At 37.9% G+C, this 19,195-nt stretch overlaps 1 protein-coding gene and 1 long non-coding RNA gene across 2 annotated transcripts in view; one reads left to right on the top strand and one right to left on the bottom strand.

Annotated features, from left to right (window-relative positions):
- The first annotated feature begins 1,333 nt into the window (after positions 1-1,333).
- On the top strand, positions 1,334-8,315 carry LOC118146351 (uncharacterized). Its single transcript, XR_013525004.1, has 2 exons — positions 1,334-1,551; positions 7,995-8,315. It is a non-coding gene; the product is annotated as an uncharacterized LOC118146351 (long non-coding RNA).
- Positions 8,316-10,719: 2,404 nt separating this feature from the next.
- LOC144578709 (uncharacterized) overlaps positions 10,720-19,195 on the bottom strand; it is a 141,898-nt gene continuing 133,422 nt past the window's right edge. Inside the window, exons 4-5 of the mRNA XM_078346011.1 lie at positions 11,746-11,862; positions 10,720-11,085 (exon numbers count right to left, since the gene is read on the bottom strand). Of these exons, the coding sequence (XP_078202137.1) occupies positions 11,851-11,862 (12 nt within the window). The 3' untranslated portion in view covers positions 10,720-11,085; positions 11,746-11,850. The remainder of the gene's footprint in view (positions 11,086-11,745; positions 11,863-19,195) is intronic.

Raw genomic sequence — 19,195 nt, 5'->3', positions numbered from 1 at the left:
TTTTGGAAGTAAATTGTACGTATTTTCAGCTTCTACATCCATTTTTTTTTCTTTACTGTGTCTCTTTTCTTTCCTCCTCAACTGCTTTGTTGTTGTTGTTTCTTGTGAAACATTTCTCAAAAGTGAACGAGTTGCCATTTAATTAGAAGTTTGGATGAATTGCCCCCAAAATAAAGGAAATCAGAACATATATGAAAGTTGACTCCAGTTGGGGGGATGGCTCTGATCAATTACTCTTTCCTTAGTAAGTTATTAGCTCAGGTTTGATTAGAGGAACTTTATGTAAATCAGTATTGTACCCGACAAGCCTGAAGTTTGGATACACTGGGCATATGCATCTCCAAGAAAGTTTTCTGAGTTGTAATTTTTTTCTTTGGCCAACAAATCAAAGAAAAGCACGTAATTGATTTTCATGATTAAGGTAGTGGGGTAGTTTTATACGCTGATTCCCCATTACACTCCCTTGTCTTAAAAAACGGAAACTATGCATATACATACATTTTACTTACAGAAGATGATACAGGTTGACCTTTGGCATTCTGAAAAACATACCGCCCCCCCCCCCCCCCCGCCTTAACCTGTTTTTCAGGAAATCCAGTTTTTGTTGGGGAGTGTTGACTCACTACAGTGCTAAAAGAGGATGTACACTTTTTTGAGCATTTTTATAAATATGGAATTGAAGTTATGGTAGATATCAATAAAGTGAATATGCACGAACGCACCTAAGGACTAGAACACTACCAATATGATTGCATTTATCATTTTTCTTTCCATAAATCTGCTATGGTGATCTATGATCAGTGATCTTTGAAAACACTATTGCAATTGTTCTGGGGCACCCCAAACCACACCCATAGAAGACAGCAATCAATCAGTCAATGTTGTGTGTGCTCTGACTGCCCCACCGACAGGCTATTCTGCCATCTCCCTCTCCTTTGGTCTTCTGTTCCCTGAAACACAACAATATTGAAATTAGGTCAGGTAATAACTCTACAATGGCTTCTAGGTATTCAAGTGAAAGGGAAAGTTGCATATCTCTCACTTTAAATCAAAAGCTAGAAATTATTCAGCTTAGTGCAGAAGGCATGTTGAAAGCTGAGATAGGCCCCCTTGCACCAAACAGCCAAGTTGTGAATGCAAAGGAAAAAATTTTTTAAAGAAAATTAAAAGTGCTATTCCAGTGAACACACAAAGGATAAGAAAGTGAAACAGCCTTACTGCCGATATGAAGAACGTTTGAGTGGTCTGGATAGAAGATAAAACCAGCCACAACATTCCCTTAAGCCAAAGCAGAATCCAGAGTAAAGCCCTGACTCTCTTCAATTTTGTGAAGGCTGAGAGATGAAGTTGCTAGAGGCATGTTAGAAGCTGGCAGAGATTGGTTCATGAAGTTTAAGGAAAGAAGCTGTCTTTATAATGTAGAAGTGTAAAGTGAAGCAGCAAATGCTGATGTAGGAGCTGCAGCAAGTTATCCAGAACATGGGTCACCAACCTCAGCCCTCGGGAGGTACTGGTCCCTGGCCTGTAAGGAACAAGGCCACAGAGCTGGAGGTGAGCAGAGAAGGTGGGGAGTGGTGGGGTGGGGGGTGGATGGAGGGGATGGAGTGGGAATAGGCCGGTAGTGAGCATTACTGCTTGAGCTCCTCCTCCTGTCAGATCAGCAGCAGCATTAGATTTTCACAGGAGAGCAAACCCTACTGTGAACTGCACATGTGAGGGATCTAGGATGAGACTCTAATGCCTGATGATCTGAAGTGGCACAGTTTCATCCCAAAATCATTCTCCACCCCCACGCCCCTCCACCCCCACCCCTGGTCCATGGAAAAATCATCCTCCACAAAAACCTGTCCCTGGTGCCAAAAAGGTTGCCAAGAAGATCTAGCTGAGATAATTGATGAAGGTGGCTACACTAAACAATACATTATCATTATAGATGAAAGTCTTCTATTGGAAGAAGATGCTGCCATCTAGAACTTTCACACCTACAGAGGAGAAATCAGTGTCTGGCTTCAAAGGAAAGACTGACTTTCCTATTAGGGGCTAATGCAGCTGGTGACTTCAAGTTGAAGCCAATGCTTATTTACCATTCTGAAAAGCCTAGGGCCCTTAAGAATTATGATAAATCTATTCTGTGTTCTATAAATGGAATAACAAAGTTTGGATTATGGCACATCTGTTTATAGCATGACTTACTGAATATTTTAAGCCTACTGTTGAGACCCATTTATCAGCAAAAAAGGTGACTTTCAAAATACTACTGCTCATTGACATTGTGCCTGGTTTCTCAAGAGCTCTGGTGGAGATGTACAAAGAAATCAATGTTGTTTTCATGCCTACAAACACGACATCCATTCTAGAGATGGATCAAGGAGTAGATGGTTCATGAATCAAGGAGTACTGTCAACTTTCAAGTCTTATTATTTAAGAAATACATTACATAAGGGTACAGCTGCCATAGATAGTGATTCTTCTGATGGACTTGGGTGAAGTAAATTGACAACCTTCTGGAAGGATTCACCATTCTGGATGCCATTAAGATTCATGGGAGGAGGTCAAAATATCAACATTAATAGGAATTTAGAAGAAGCTGATTCCATCCCTCATGGATGACTTTGACAGATTCAGGATTTCACTGGAAGAAGTAATTGCATATGTGGTGGAAATAGCAAGAGAACTAGAGGGGAGTCTGAAAATGTGACTGAATTGTTGCAATTTTATAATACAACTTGAATGAAGGCTGGTATGGTGGCTCAATCCTGTAATCCCAGCACTTTGGGAGGCTGAGGCAGGAGGATTTCTTGAGGCCAGGAGTTTGAGACCAGCCTGGTCAACATAATGAGAATACATCTGTACAAAAGATACAATTAAAAAAATTAGCTGGATGTGGTGGAGTGCACCTATAGTCCTAGCTATAGTGCACCTATAGTCCTAGCTACTTGGGAGGCTGAGATGAGAGGATTGCTTAAACCTAGGAATTTGAGCAAATTGTTTAAACCTAGGTGAGTTGTGATCATGTCACTGCATTCCACTACAGCCTGGGTGACAGAGACCCAGTCTCTGAAAACAAACAAACAAACAAACAAACAAACAAACAGAAAAACCAAGTTGAATGGATGAGTTACTTCTTACGGAGGAAAGAAAAAAAAATTTTTTTTTCACATGGAATCTACTCCTGGTGAAGATGCTGTAAAAATTGTTGAAATGACAACAAAGAATTTAGAATGTTACATAACATAGGTGATAAAGCAGCAGCAGACCTTGAGAGCGTGGGCTCTATTTTTTTGTTTGTTTGTTTTGCATTAAGTTTCAACACACAATAGATTCTAATTTTGCAAGTTCTGTGGGTAAAATGCTATCAAACAGCATTGCATGCTACAGAGAAATCTTTTGTGAAATGAACAGTCAATTGATGTGAGAAACTTCATTTTATTTTCTTTTAAGAAATTGCCATAGCCACCCCAACCTTCAGCAACCATTCAGTCAGCAGCCCTCAGTGTCATTGAGGCAAGACCCTCCAGCAGCGAAAAGATGACGAGTTGCTGAAGGTTCAGATGACTGTTAGCATTTTTTAGCAACAAAATATCTATTTTTAATTTTAAAAATTCTTTGAATTTTTAATTTTTTGGGTACATTGCAGGTGTATATATTTATTGGGTATATGAGAATTTTTGTGGTATTAATTTTAATGACTCATTTTTTACTGCTGATTTTATTTATTTGAATCTCTTTTTCTTAGTCTGCTAAAGATTTGTCAATTTTGTTTATCTTTACAAAAAACTCAACTTTTTTTTCATGGATCTTTTGTGTTCCTTTCTTCATTTCAATTTCATTTAGGGCTGCTCTGATGTTTATTGTTTCCTTTCTTCTAACTTCAGGTTTGGTTTGCTTTTGCTTTTATAGTTTTTTAAGATCCATCATTAAGTTGTTTATTGGAAGTTTTTCTACTTTTTTGGTGTAGGTGCTTACAGGTTTCCATTTTTCTTAGTATTGCTTTTGCTTTATTCCATCGTTTTTGGTATGTTGTGTTTCCATTGTCATTTGTTTCAATAAACTTTTCAATTTCCTTCTTAATCTCCTCATTGACCCACTGTTCATTCAGCTGCAGAGTGTTTAATTTCCATGTGTTTGTATAGTTTCCAAAATTCCTCTGGTTACTTATTTCTAGTTTTATTCCATTGTGGTTAGAGAAGATAGTCGATATTATTTCAATTTTTGAATGTTTTAAGACTTGTTTTGTGGCCTAAGATATGGTCTGTCTTTAGAATGATCCATGTGCTGAAAAGAATGTATATTTTGCAGCCATTGAATAAAAAGTTCTGTAAATGCATATTAGTTCCATTTGGTCTATAGTGCAGATTATGTCTGATATTTATTTGTTGATTTTCTGTTTGGATGATCTATGCAATGCTGAAAGTGGGGGGTGTTGAAGTCTTCAGCTATTATTATATATGTATCTATCTCTCTCTAATAATATTTTCTTTGTGTATCTGGGTGCTCCAGTGTTGGATGCACATATATTTACAACTGTTATATCCTCTTGATGAATTGACCCATTTATCATTATAAAATGACCTTCTTTGTCTCTTTATAGTTTTTGTCTTGAAAACTATCTATTTTGAGTCTGTATGTGTCTTTATATGTGAAATGTGTTTCTTGTGGGCAGATTGTTGAGTTTTGTTTTTTAAATCCATAACCAGACTATTTCTTTTGATTGGAGAGTTTAGTCCATTTGCTATCAATGTTATTGACAAGTAAGGACTTACTCCTGCCATTTTGTTATTTGTTTTCTGGTATTTTCCTCCTTTTTTCCCACCTTCCTATCTTCCTTTTAGTAAAGCTGATTTTCTCTGGTGGTATGATTTAATTTCTTGCTTTTCATCTTTCGGGTATCCATTGCATGTTTTTTGATTTGAGGTTACTATGAGGCTTGCAAATAATATCTTATAACCCATTATTTTAAACTGATGTAATTTAACATGGATTGCACAAACAAACAAAACTAAGAAAAACTCCACACTTTAACTTTGTTCCTTCTTTAAAAAAAATTGTTGTAGCTATTATTTTTGATGTTTATCTTTTAGCCTTTCTACTAAAGATATGAGTATTTTATACATTACAATGATCCTGTTATAATTCTGTGTTTCTCTGTGTGCTTACTATTATCAGTGAGTTTTGTACCTTCGGGATGACTTTTTATTGCTCATTAGCATCCTTTTTTTTCAGACTAAATAACTTTTTTAGCATTTCTTGTAGGATCAGTCTGTTATTGATTAAATCCCTCAGCTTTAGTTTGTCTAAGAAAGTCTTTATTTTTCCTTCATGTTTGAAGGATATTTTTTTGCCAGATATGCTAATCTAGAGTAAAAGGTTATTTTCCTTCAGCACTTTAAATATGTCATACCACTTTCCTCTGGCCTATAAGGTTTCCACTGAAAAGTCTGCTGCCAGGAATATTAAAACCCTTTCACTCTCTCTCTCTTTTTTTCTTCTGCTTTTAGGATCCTTTCTTTATCCGTGACCTTTGAGAGTTTGATTATTAAATGCCCTTAGGTGTCTTCTTTGTGTTAAATCTGTTTGTTGTTCTATAATCATCTTAAACTTGAATATTGATATCTTTCTCTAGGCTTGGAAAGTTCTCTGTTATTATTCCTTTGAATAAATTTTCTAGCCTTATTTCTGTCTCTACGTCCTCTTTTAAGGCTATGTCCTAGGTCTCATAGGTGTGCTTCATCCTTTTTTATTCCTTTCTTTTTGTCTCTTTTGGCTCTGCATTTTCAAATAACCTGTCTCCAAGCTCACTAATTCTTCTTTCTGCTTGATCAGTTCTGCTGTTAAGAGACTCTGATGCATTCTTTAACATGTCAATTGCATTTTCCAACTCCAGAATTTCTGCTTGACTCTTTTTAATTATTTCAATTTGGATTTTGAATTTCTTCTCCTGAATTTATCTTGAATTTCTTTGGGTTTCTTCAACACACTATTTTGAATTCCCTGTCTGAAAAATCATATATCTCTGTCTTTCCAGGATTGGACCCTGGTGCCTTATTTAGTTTGTTTGGTGAGGCCATGTTTTCCTGGATGGTCTTGATTTTTGTGGATGTTTGTCAGTTTCTGGGCATTGAACAGGTAAGTATTTATTATAGTCTTTGTAGTCTAGGCTTCTTTGTACCTACTCCTGGAAGGCTTTCCAGGTATTCAAAGAGACTTGAGTATTATGATCTAAGTTTTCAGTCACTGCAGCCATATCTGCATTAGGGGGACCCCAAGCCCAGTAACTCTGTGGTTTTTGCATATTCACAGAGGTACAATCTTGGTGGTCTTGCATAAGATCTGGAAGAATTCTCTGGATTTTCATGCAGACACTCTTGTTCTCTTACTTTCTCTCAAACAAACACAGTCACTCTATCTGTGCTGAAGCAGGGTTGACACAAGCACCACTGTGATCACTACCACTGGAACTGCGCTAGGTCAGACCTGAAGCCAATACATTACTGGATCTCACCCAAGGCCTACTATACCTGCTCCCTGGCTATAGCCTGCCTATGTTTGCTCAAGGCCCTGGACAAAGCCAATTAGGCTTTTGTCCTTCCCTTCAGGGCAATGAGTTCCCTTGGACCCTAGGTCGGTCCAAAAATGCTGTCTAAGAGAGCATATCTCTCTGTCTAAGAGAGTTTATTTCTATCTATTTATGAATTCTCCCTTACCTTAAGGTTGTAGAAATACTATATTTTCTTCTAAAATTTAAGATTTTTGCTTCTAACATTTAAGTTTTTAATCTTTATGGACTTGATTTTGGGTTATAATGTGATACTCAATTTCTTTTCTTTATTTTGTCCCCAGGATAATAACAAATAGTCTTCATACCATCTAGTAAGTGCTGCCTTTTTTAAGAAGAGAGCTGCAGAGCCACATCAAGCTTCCATATAATCATGAGTCTGTTTCTGGACTATATTTCATTCCACTGATTGATCTATAGATTCTTCCTCCTATACCATACTATCTTAATACTGCTTTATATTAAGTTTTGTTATCTGGTAGGACAAATCTTCCACTATATTCTTCTTTTCTTTTCTTGAGATTTTGATCTCCCATATAAATTTTGGAACCACAGGCTCAAGTTCTTTGAAAACCACATTTAAAGGCTGATGAGACTTGTATTGAATTTTACAGTTCACTATTGCGATTTTGAAGATATTGAGTCCTTTCATCACTGAACATGGCATATCTCTTCATTTATTTTCTTCTTTAAAGAATTTCAGTGAAGTTTTACAGTTTCCTTCATATAGGTCTCACACATCCTGGCTAATTTTTATATATTTAATAGAGATGGAGTTTCACCATATTGGTCAGGCTGGTCTTGAACTCCTGATCTCATGAACTGCCTACCTCAGCCTCCCAAAGTGCTGGTATTAGAGGCATAAGCCACCATGCCCAGCCGAAATGCTTTTTTTCTGCACTGATTGAGATGTGTTATTTTTCTTTGTTTTGGTCACATAATCAATTATATGTATGGATTTTCTAATGTCAAGCCAATCAATAATTTAAATTTGTTTCCACAAAGTAAACATTGAGCCCAGAGAATTGCTCAGAAAAATTCTACCAAACTGTCATTGAATGAATTATTCCAATCTGGTCCAAACTCTTCTAGAGACTAGAAAAAGAGGAAATACTCTCTAAGTCTACGAAGCTAGTATAACCAAAGCAGACAAAGACAGAAACAAGAAAGAGAAATTACAGGCCAATTTCACTCGTGAACATAGACGTAAGATTCCTGAGTAGAATACTAGCTAACAGAATCCAGAGAAGATTGTGTGGAACCAGTGGGTACTTGCAGCAAACACCCCAAACAAACAAACAAACAAACAACAAATAACTCCAGGGATACTTACACATATAATTAAAGCAACTATAGGACTGACTCTGACAAGTAGTTTTCTTAACTTTAAACAGAATACTTTCCCTTGCCAACATTTATTTTTCTCTTCTTTATAAAGGGAATTGAACAGCTTGGACTTGGAGACTGAGTTAAAACAGAAATAAGAAGGCGGCAAAAAAAGACTATACCAGATTGAAATGTGTTGGATATTCATATCACCCAGCACCTCAGAATGTGGCCATGGAGGATGGAGGCAGAGATTGAAGTGACGCATCTTCAAGCCTAGGAACACTAAGGATTGCTGGTAGTCACCAGAAGCTGGAAGAGGCAAGAAATATATCCTTTCCAAGAGCTTTCAGAGAGAGCGCCATTCTGCCAACACCTTGATTATATGCTTCAAGCTTCTAGAATTGTGAGATAATAAATTTTGTTGTTATAAGCCACCTAGTTTGTGGTCCTTTGTTATGGCAGCCCTAGGAACTAATAAACATGATGGTACTGGGAAGTGAGATGCTGCTGTGGCAAATATCTAGAAATGTGGAAATGGCTTTGGAACTGGGTAGTGAGTAGAGGCTGGGAGAATTTTTAGGTGCATGCCAGAAAAAGCCTGGGTTGCCTTGAAGAGATTATTGGTAGAAATATTGAAGTTTAAGGAGCTTCTGGTAAGGGATCAGAAAGAAGGAAGGAAAGCTATGGAGAGACCTTTCATTGTGTTAAAGCATATATATATATAAAACCACTAAAAGAATATTGCTAGAAATATGAGCAATAATGGTGCTTCTGGTATAAAGTCCCAGATAGAAATGGGAAACATATTCTTGGACACTAGAGAAAAGGCAATACTTGTCATAAAGTGGCAGAAAACTTGGCTGAATTATGTTCTCCTGTTCGGTGAAAAGTAAAACTTGTAAAAGAGGAACTTAGCTATTTGGCTTAGGAGATTTCCAGGCAAAGCATGAAAGGTGCAGCCAGATTTCTCTTTGCTGCTTACAGTAAGAAAAGAGAAGAAAGAGATACATTGAGAAATGCACTGTTAGGAAAAAATAAACCAAAAGTTGATCATTTGGAAGATTCTTAGGCCATCCAAATAGCATGCTATGGAAAAAGGGCTAAGGTGTAGCTGGACAGCAGTTTGCTATGGACATGAGGTGTGTGATTTAGGGATCCAATCACACACCATCTCAGTAACAACCCACAATAAAGATGGGGTTATCCAGGATGAACCCATGGAACGCCTTCATATCTAACAGTGAGAGATTCCTTGATATTTATGAAAGACTTACAAGGTTTTTGAGAATTTTATACAAGCAGAAATTTTATACAAGACAAAATGAAGGTGGAATGACTTTTGAGGTCAGAGCCATGGACGCAGAGGCCAGAGATAAAGGAGTTCCTACCTCAGAGGGCCAAGAGGTCACAGCATCAAGCCACCAAGGATTACTCTCAGGCTTTCAAACCTGGGAGAATTTGCAGTGCTGGTTGTGAACCTGCTTTAGACAAAAAAGTAAGTCCTTTATTTATTCTAATTTTTTAGTTTAGGAATAGTTATGTCTGGCCTATGCCTGTTCCATCAGTGTATTCTGAAAGCAGGGAACTTGTTTTCTAGGTTCACAAATCTGTGGATGGAGAATAATTTTCCCCTGGAATGGACCACACCTAGAGTTCACCCATACTTGGTTTAGATTATTTAGATAACAATATTTGGAACTTTATTATGTGGGTGTTTAAGTGAGATTTTGATTTAGAGTTAATCCTGGAATGGGTTGAGTAAGACTTCGAAGATATGGGGATGTGGTGAATATATTTTGTGCATGGGACAGGTGTCAGTTTTGGGGAAGCAGAGAGCAAACTTTACTGGGTTGAATAGTGTTCTTCCCAAATTAATATCCACCCGGAACCTCAGAATGGGACCTTATTCGGAAATTGAATCTTTGCAGATGTAATTAAGATGTATATTAAAATGAAGTCATATCAGATTAGGGTGGGCCTTAAACATGATTACATTAAAGGACCAGGAGAGGGCACACAGGGAGAAACTCATTTGAAGATTGCTGGCAACCACTAGAAGCTAGAATAGGCAAGGAAGAATTCTGCCATGAAATGTTTCAGACAGATCATGGCCCTGCTGACATTTTGATTTTGAACTTCTTATTTCCATAAATGTGAGATAATAATTTTCTGTTTTTATAAGCCATCAGGTTCATGACACTTTGCTGCAGCAGTCTTGGGAAGCTAATACACAATTAGTTGTGAGAAACACTTGTCGAACATAGGAACACGTAGGATTGAAAGCTCATAAAAGTTCACAGGAGAACAGTCTAGGCAAGTGGATTAAATGCACAAGGGTTATGGGAATTAAAGAGGTTTCCAAGTGACTTCTCCTCATGTGTGATGTGGTAGGAGGTTGGAAATAACACAACTGTATAACTGATTTAGTGAGGAAGCTTTGGTTTGGAATTTAGCTTGCTACCTAATGGGAACTGATTACATGTCTATTTATTTTTCATCATTTGTATTCCTTAAGTTTTCTTGATAAATAAGAGTGATATCTTTTCTTTTCAATGTCTAGGGGACTCTTAGCTATTTTATGTTCATGGCAGAAATTCTGGCATGTTTTGTTATTGCTAAAGCTGATATTATAGAAATACATTCTTATCGTATTTCATAAAATCTTTCATATTTGTTATTTTCACAAAATGTTGCTATAAACTTGAAAAATAGAGGTGAGCAAAAGGAAATGTATAGCAACAAGGGTTAACACATACGAACACACATTATCGTTTGTGTCACAGCTTGAAGCTTCAAGAAGAAGAGTTGGAGATATATTAGTCTTAGATGGAGACTAGTGTGCAGGCCATTTATTAGGGAGTGGTCTTGGGGTCAACACTTGTGGAAGGGAGGGAAAGAAAGCAGAACTGGGTAGAGAGAGAAGCTGAAGTCTAATCAATCAACCAACCTGATGATAAGCTCTGGATCTGGGATGGCCTTTCAGGATTGTCCCAAGTTGAAGCAAGAACAGGCACCCCTCAATTTTTGTATATGAGCTACTCTTGGAAGGAGTTATCATCTTGGACCTCCAGTTTTCTTTTGCCACAGCAATCCCCAAAGAGGACTGAGAACCGAGGACTGTCTTCCTGCAGCACTTCTAACAGCTGGGGGAACAAATCTTCCATTCCTGGAGAAGAAATCTGAGTGGTACTTTGCAGCATCTAGCACATATAGATACAGAAAATTGAGTCAGTCATACCCCTCAATTCAGCACTTTATCACCATCCTTTCTGCAACATCCCCTTTCTTTTCCTTTTTTTCCCATTCAGTTGACTCCCAAAACTATTCTTTGTCCCTGATATGTTTGGTATATAACCTTGGACATGTATGTATCTTTGAAAAATATATGATTGTTTTGTATATCTATGTGTTTAAATTTACATCAGTGGTATTGTGCTATAGTTTTTTTTTCTCCCATTTTCTTTCAAAATTACATCAGTGATATTGTACTACTGCTATCTACAATTCTGCTCATTGATTTTTTGATCAACATTATGTTCTTGAGATTTATCCACCTCATTGTACATTCATCTAGTACATTGCTTCCAAATGCTTCATTTCTACTTACCTATCTTTTTGTCTTGGTTTTTTTTTTTTCCCTTAGGCTCTGGGGTGTTTTTATATTTACCTATCTTTTTAAGTAATGAATACCAAAGTTAATCCCAACTACCATAACCAATGTTTGTACATGTTCCCACTATGTGAAAAGCTTTTAAAAAGTGTATTTCTGGCTTAAAGTGTATTCATGTATTAAACTAACTGCTATAACAGATAACTCCTGAAATATCAGTGGCTTAACATAATAACAATTTCCCACTCACATAAAGTCCAACTGTCAGCAGGGGGCTGGGGCAGGGTCCATGAAGTCATTCAGGAACCTAGGCTGTTGGAAGCTCTGCCATTTTTTACTGTGGTTTTAAATGTCACTATCCAGCCAACTGTGAGGAGAGAAAGTAAAGGAATGATTGGGGGAATTTTTACAGGCCAAGCCTGAAAGTGGTGTATATCATCACTCTAGGCTAAAAGTCATATGATTGCACCTCACCAAGAGGGAGCCTGGGAAATACGGTCTAGCTGAGTGTCTAGGAGAAAAAAAAATAGGTTTGTTGAATGTTTGGCCAGTTTCTGCCATAGTTCACTTTTCTAGTAAATGGTGTATGTTTTACTCTTCTCACCCATAAGACATACCTTAAGAGAGACTGCTCAAAGTATCCTTCTGTCAGTGCATCCAATTTAGTTCTAGGATTTCCTAGTGATACATAGTCCTTTCAGTCATAGGAGTGGCTTCTTGTGGTCAAGCCACCCATGAACTAAAGAGATAAATTATTTGCCTGTATTCTTATTCCTACTCCCACATACCTAATACATTCATTAGGGACAGGGCTAGATGGCTACAGTTAGAATTCTTATCTTGAAAAGAAAAAAATTGGCAGACACATAGTAATTGCTGGTTCATTCCAATGATAGAATCCTCTGAGGCATGCATTGTGAATTCCTCTTACCTGGGGTGTGGGGTAATTTGTAATTAGAACTGGGTTCTACCCGGGAGGTGAAGGTTGCAGTGAGCCAAGATCACGCCACTGCGCTTCAGCCTGGCAACAGAGCAAGACTCTGTCTCAAAAAAAAAAGAACTGAGTTCTAGTCCCTTTGAGGCATTCCCTTGGCCACTGTTTTTCACGGTTCTTGCGTTTTACCTCCTGGATGTTCTTCCTTGTCTATTTTTCACGGTCATACCTGAAGAGGTTGTTGAGGAATACGTCGTTGGAGACTGCACAGCTTTCTCAGCCAGCTCTCAGCTATGCAAATTTCAGGAACTGATTTGTTTTGTTTTGTTCTTGAGACTGAGTTTCCCTCTGTCGCCCAGGCTGGAGTGCAGTGGTGTAATCTCAGCTCACTGCAACCTCTGCCTCCGGGACTTAACTGATTTTTGTGCCTTGGCCTCCCAAGTAGCTGGGATTACAGGCATGCGCCACCATGGCGGGCTAATTTTTGTACTTTTAGTAGAGATAGGGTTTCATCATGTTGGCCAGGCTGGTTTTGAACTCCTGACCTCAAGTGATCTGCCCACCTTGGCCTCCCAAAGTGCTGGGATTACAGACAAGAGCCACCGTGCCTGGCCTGTTTTGTTGTTGTTTGTTTTTTGTGACAGGGTCTCACTGTGTTGATCAGGTTAGTCTTGAACTCTTGGTCTCAAGCAGCCCTTCCACCTCAGCCTCCCAAAGTGTGAGGATTACCTGAAGTTTATTTTAAGACTAGAATAGTCAAAAAGTTATTTTTAGTCCAGATTCTGTTATTGACTCCATTTGTTAGTTTTTGTATTTGGCAAAATAATTCCTTTAAAAACTTAATAGTTTCTGATCAATTTGCTTCTAGTCAATTCCATATGTCTGTAACCACACCTAAATTACTTAATAAATATAATTCTAAGACCTGGTTCATTTTTGCTTTCTTACCACAATGCCTTTTTCAATGGCAGCTTCTGATCATTGTATTATATTCAGTTATATGCTTACATGGTTTCCTTATCCATGACTTTATAAAAGGACATGTAAATTTTCTCCAGCTATTAGCAACCACAAAAAACTGCTACAAATATCTTGTGTATGTCTCCTTGTATATCTCCACAACTGTCCTTTGGGGTAAAAACTCATTAGAGAAAGTGCTACATCATAACATTTACACATATTTAATATTATTAAATACTGCCACACTGTCCTCCAAAATGGCAGCACCATACCATCCAACCATAAACATTTTTTTAGTATCCCCACCCGCATTTAACATTATTTAATAACATAATAAGTGTAAGATGGTCTCTTATTGTCTTAAATCACTGTGTGGATATGTCAGTCCTCCCTGGACTAATCAATAAAAGCAATTTTAATTAAAATTTTTGAATTTTTGAGGAAATCAAACTTTTTCTGATATTTAAATAGACTAAAGAGTAAAAATTAGGACACTTAATTTTATTAAAAAGAGCAGAGAAAGGAGCCTAATCTACAAGATATGAAAGTATATTATGGAGTTATAATAAAAACATGTTTTTGTCAGAGGAACAGGAACTAGACCATTGGAATAGAATTTACTTAGTTTTTTGAGACAGGGTCTCACTCTGTTACTCAGGCTTGAGTACAGTGGCAAGGCCTTGGGTCATTGCAGCCTCAACCTCCCAGACTCACGTGGTCTCCCACCTCAGCATCCCAAGTAGCTGGGACTATAGGCACATGCAACCATTCCTGGCTAAGTTTTTATTTTTTTGCAGAGATGAGGTCTTACTATGTTGCTCAGGCTGATCTTAAACTGCTTAGCTCAAGCTATCTTTGTGCCTTGGCCTCCCAAAGTGGTGGGATTACAGGTGTGAGGCACTGCACCCAGCCCTGGAACAGAATTTAAAACCCAAATGGATCCATGGGTGTATGAAAATGTTGTAAATAATACAATAATATTGTGGAAAATAATATTATTTGTTTACAATATTCCTTCCTGCCCCTGCCATAGTTTCATTACAGATAAGCTTCCTGGACCTAAATGTTTATCTCTCTCTCCCCGACTCACTTTATAAAAAAATCAGCTCAAATGGATCAAAGGCTGTGTGGCTGGTACACCTGACAGCAATAACTTAAGCATACTTTAAGAATAACCCTATGGTTTAAGAATGTATGTTCAGACTTCTGAGTGAAGGAATCTGGGAACAACCAACCCACAGATTCATTCCTTATCTATGAGGCACATCTGAATCCTACAGGATACCCTGTGGAACTCCTGCAGTATAGGGGGTCAAGGTACTTTGTTTTGGGTTAAATGAAGGTTGCCAGGTAGAGGGTGCTAGGGGAAGGGTGCTATATGAAAATGCTATATAAACTGCATGCTTTTTATAAGCAGATATGGTTCTCCTGCCCAGTCTGTTGTTTGCACTGCCCTGTATATAAGGCTTCTCAATAAGCCCTATGTTTTGTTCACTGGCTCTGGGCCTCTTCTTCAGCCTCTATTGACTGAAGTCAGTAAGGGTCTGGTACGACAAAGACCTAAATGTGAAACCAAAACTATAAAACTAGCTAGATAGAGGAAAGAGTTCTAGTGTTCTATAGTACTGTAGGATGACTATAGTTAACAATAATGTATTACATAGTTTTAAATGCCTAGGAGAAGGATCCTGAATGTTCCCAGCACAAAGAAATGATCAATGTTTGAAATGATGGATATGCTAATTACCCTGGTCTGATCACTATACTTTGTATATATCAAAACATCACTGTAGGCTGAGGAGGGCAGATTGCTTGAGCCCAGGAGTTTGAGAGCAGCCTGGGCAACATGGTGAAACCCTGTCTCTATTAAAACTAGAAAAATTAGCTGGGTGTTGTGGCGCATGCATGCAGTCCCAGCTACTCCAGAGGTTGAGGTAGGAGGATGGCTTGAGCCTGGGAGGTAGAGGTTGCAGTAAGCCGAGATCATGCCACTGCACTTCAGCCTGAGGGATAGGGTCAGAACTTGTCTCAAAAAAACCCCAAATAATCTATTTTTCCATCTAGATGAAAAAATACATTATTATGTACCAATGACACATAGTAATTGTGTCATTATATAATTATTATATAATGTATATAATTATATATATAATTATTATGTATCAATGAAAATACATATATAATTATTATGTATCAGTGAAATATACATAATTATTATGTATCAATGAAAATACATAAAAGATAGAGCTTATGATGGGATACAGAAAGGAAATCAAATTGAGAACTGGGGATTTGAGTAAAGGGGAAAATGCTAATAATTACATTAAAAATTTTTTAAAGTGGGGTTTAACATGGATAAATGATAGCTTGCTAAGAAATTAATATTATCAACTCAATTCTGTACATCTGAGGTTAAAAAAGGCTCTGCTAGTAATTCACAGAGGTATATCACTTTTGGAAAGATTTCTACTTTTATTTTGTAAATATTATAGTTTGGTTAAGTTGTCTATACCAACATAAAATAAATTTAACATTTTTGCTTCAATCTTGAATAAAATTTGTCTTCAGTGTATTTTATTAATGGCATGTTTGTTTTTTACTTTGAATATTTATTTTTCTCATTTATTTCTTGATAAACTAGTCCAATGATATATTCCCTTGTTAATTTAAATTCATGTTTTCCCACGGGGCACACTAATTACTACACAGTTTGGATTTAAAGTCCATGATATACCTGATGAAAAAAACAAGAAACTCTCTTATTTAGCAGTCTAACTTTCTGAACATAATCAATAACTTGATTGAAAGGGAAGATCCAAGCTCTGTGGTTAGGGCTTCTACTTTTAGTCAGGTAGAGTAAGTAACTTACAGCAGAAAAAGGCACCCTTTAAGAAAAAGTGGGAAAATTGGATTAAAAAAACCCCCTGCCATGTGTAGTGGCTCATGCCTGTATTCCCAGCACTTTGGGAGGCCAAGGCAGGTGGATCACGAGGTCAGGGATTCAAGAACAGCCTGGCCTATATGATGAAACCCCGTCTTTACTAAAAATACAAAAATCAGCTGGGCATGGTGGCATGTGCCTGTAGTCCCAGCTGCAAGGAAGGCTGAGGCAGGAATATTGCTGGAACCCAGGAGGTGGAGGTTGCAGCGAGCCCAGATTTTGCCACTCACTCCAGCCTGAGCAACAGAGAGACTCCATCTCAAAAACAAACAAAACAAAACAAAAATCAAAAGCTCATTATGGGTATTGGGAAGCTGCTAAGGCAACGTAGAACTTGAAAGGTGAAGACTGTGGAGAGATGAGAACCACAGAGAGCTGAATGGACATTCTGCAGCAATGTTTTCCCATGGGGAATTTCGCAGTTCTGGGCTCAAGGAATGTAGATGAACCAAGCAAAGGGCCTTGGGAAAGGGCTGTTGCTGGAAGGCAGAGTAGCACTCAGGGTGTTCATCAACCCTATAGGTGTGAGGAAACAAATATTGTAGACTGGAGGGACAGAAAGCTGAACCCAGCAATTGACCATTTTTGTTTGTTTTTTTTCTTTTTGAGACAGGGTTTCTCTCTGTTGCCCAGGTTGGAGTGCAGTGACACAATCACAGCTCACTGCAGCCTCAATCTCTGGACCCAAGTGATCCTCCCAATTCAGCCTCCTGAGTAGCTGGGACTACAGGCACATGTCACCATGCCCGGATAATTGTTTTACTATCATTATTATTTTTTGTAGAGATGGGGTCTCCTTATGTTGCCCAAGCTGGTCTCAAACTCCTCAGTTCAAGAAATCATCCCACTTCGTGCTGGGATTACAGGATTCAGCCACCATGCCCAGCCAGGTGTTTGTTTATTTGTTGGTTTTCCATTTTGCTGAATTCTGAAGCTATAAAATTCAGGAAACTAAGAAGCCAGGCAAAGCAGAGTGGAGTTTCTGGCAGTCTCACACTGCTGAGGAGTCAAGGGTTAGAGTTCAAAACATGTCATGAAGGCTGGAACCTGGAGAAATCCCAGGTTTTTAGGAACTTAAGTGGCTATGCTCTTGGGTGGTAGTGATGAAAAGGTAGAAAGAGGCTATAATTACAGTGGCTCACACCTGTAACTCCAGTATTTTGGGAGGCTGAAGTGCTTGAGGCCAGGAGTTTGAGACTAGTCTGGGTAATGAAGTGAGACCCAGTCTCTACAAAATAAAATTAAAAAATTTAGCTGGACATGTTGGCATGCACCTGTAGTCCTAGCCACTTAGGAACTAGAGGTGGGAGAATGGCTTGAGCCCAGGAGTCTGAGCCTGCAGTGAGCTAGGACTGTGTCACTGCATTCTAGCCTGGGCAACAGAGTGGCTCTAAAATAAATAAATAAATAGATTTTTTTTTTTAAAAAGAGGTGGAAAAAGTCTTAGTAAAACTGCAGCCTAACTTTGGGTTAGCTCAGTCCCTGATTGAATTGAGTGGCCAGTTCTAACTCTACCTACTTAGCAGAGGAAAGGATGAGTCCTCTCTGGAAATTCCTTCATCATCCAGAATTTCTAAAAATTTTCAAGAGACTATCTGACTGTCAATCAAAAAGTATCAGGCATACCAAGAAACAGGAAAAAATGACAGAGAAAGAGAGAGAGAGAGACGGAGAGAGAGAGAGAGAGAGAAAGAGAGAGAGAGAAATAAGATAGGAGATTCATAGAATTACAGCTCTTAACAAATATTTTAATATTACTATAATAAATGTATTCAAGAAAATAGAGAAAAATATGGAGAAAATAGATTAAGAAAAAAAAAAGAACTTTACCAGAGACAAATGGGACATAATGAACATACATGTAACTGGAGTCCCAGAAGACTAGGAAAGACTGGGAAAGCAAATGCTCTAAGACAAAAAAAAGGATAAAGACAAAAAAAAAAAAAAAAAAAAACAGAAAAAGAAAGAAAAGTAATGAAAGAGCTAAATATATGGGTATATTGTATATGAGTAGATTTTGACTGTATAAGGCAACAACAGTAATGCTGTTTGAAATTTAAAACATAGAATTTCACAAGGTATGGTGGATCATGCTTGTAATCCCAGCACTTTGGGAGGCTAAGGTGAGATGATCTCTCAATGCCAGCCTGGGCAACATAGTGAGACCAATCTCTACAAAAATTAATTGGGCATGGTGGTGTGTGCCTGTAGTTCTAGCTACTCAGGAGGCTGAGGTGGAAGGATCACTTGAGCACAGAGTTTGAGGCTGCAGTGATTCATGATCATGCCACTGCACTCCAGAAGCCTGGGCAACAGAGCAAGACCTTCTCTCAAAAAAAGAAAAACAAAAGGAAAAAATTTAAAAACATAAAATGTATAAAATTAAATATACAATAACAACAAAACAAAAGACAAGAACTGGTAAATGGAGTTAAAGTGTTCTAAAGTACTAGCATTGTCAGGGAAGTAGTAAGAAAAGCCATTTTAGGCTGTGTTATGGTTAAATTGTGTCCTTCTCAGAAGGTATGTTGAAGTCCTAACCCAGTACTTCAGAAAGTGACCTTATTTGGAAACAGGGTCATTGCCAATGTAATTAAGGTAGAGATGAGGTCATACTAGAGTAGAATGACACCATAGAGTAGAAAACAGCCATATGAGGACAAGAGATATAGAGGGAATACCATGGGAAGATGGAGGCAGAAATTAGATTGGAATGATGCACCTAAAAGTCAAGTTTATTAGTCAGGGTTCTCTAGTGGGACAGAACTAATAGGATAGATGTATATATAAAAAGGAGTTTATTAAGGAGTATTAACTCACATGATGACAAGGTCCCACAATAGGCCATCTGCAAGATGAGGAGCA

This window comes from Callithrix jacchus, chromosome 12 (assembly GCF_049354715.1).
Source record: "Callithrix jacchus isolate 240 chromosome 12, calJac240_pri, whole genome shotgun sequence".
Classification (NCBI taxonomy): Eukaryota; Metazoa; Chordata; class Mammalia; order Primates; family Cebidae; genus Callithrix; species Callithrix jacchus.
Note: the sequence above shows the minus strand (reverse complement) of the source record. Positions and strands in the feature narration are given on the sequence as shown.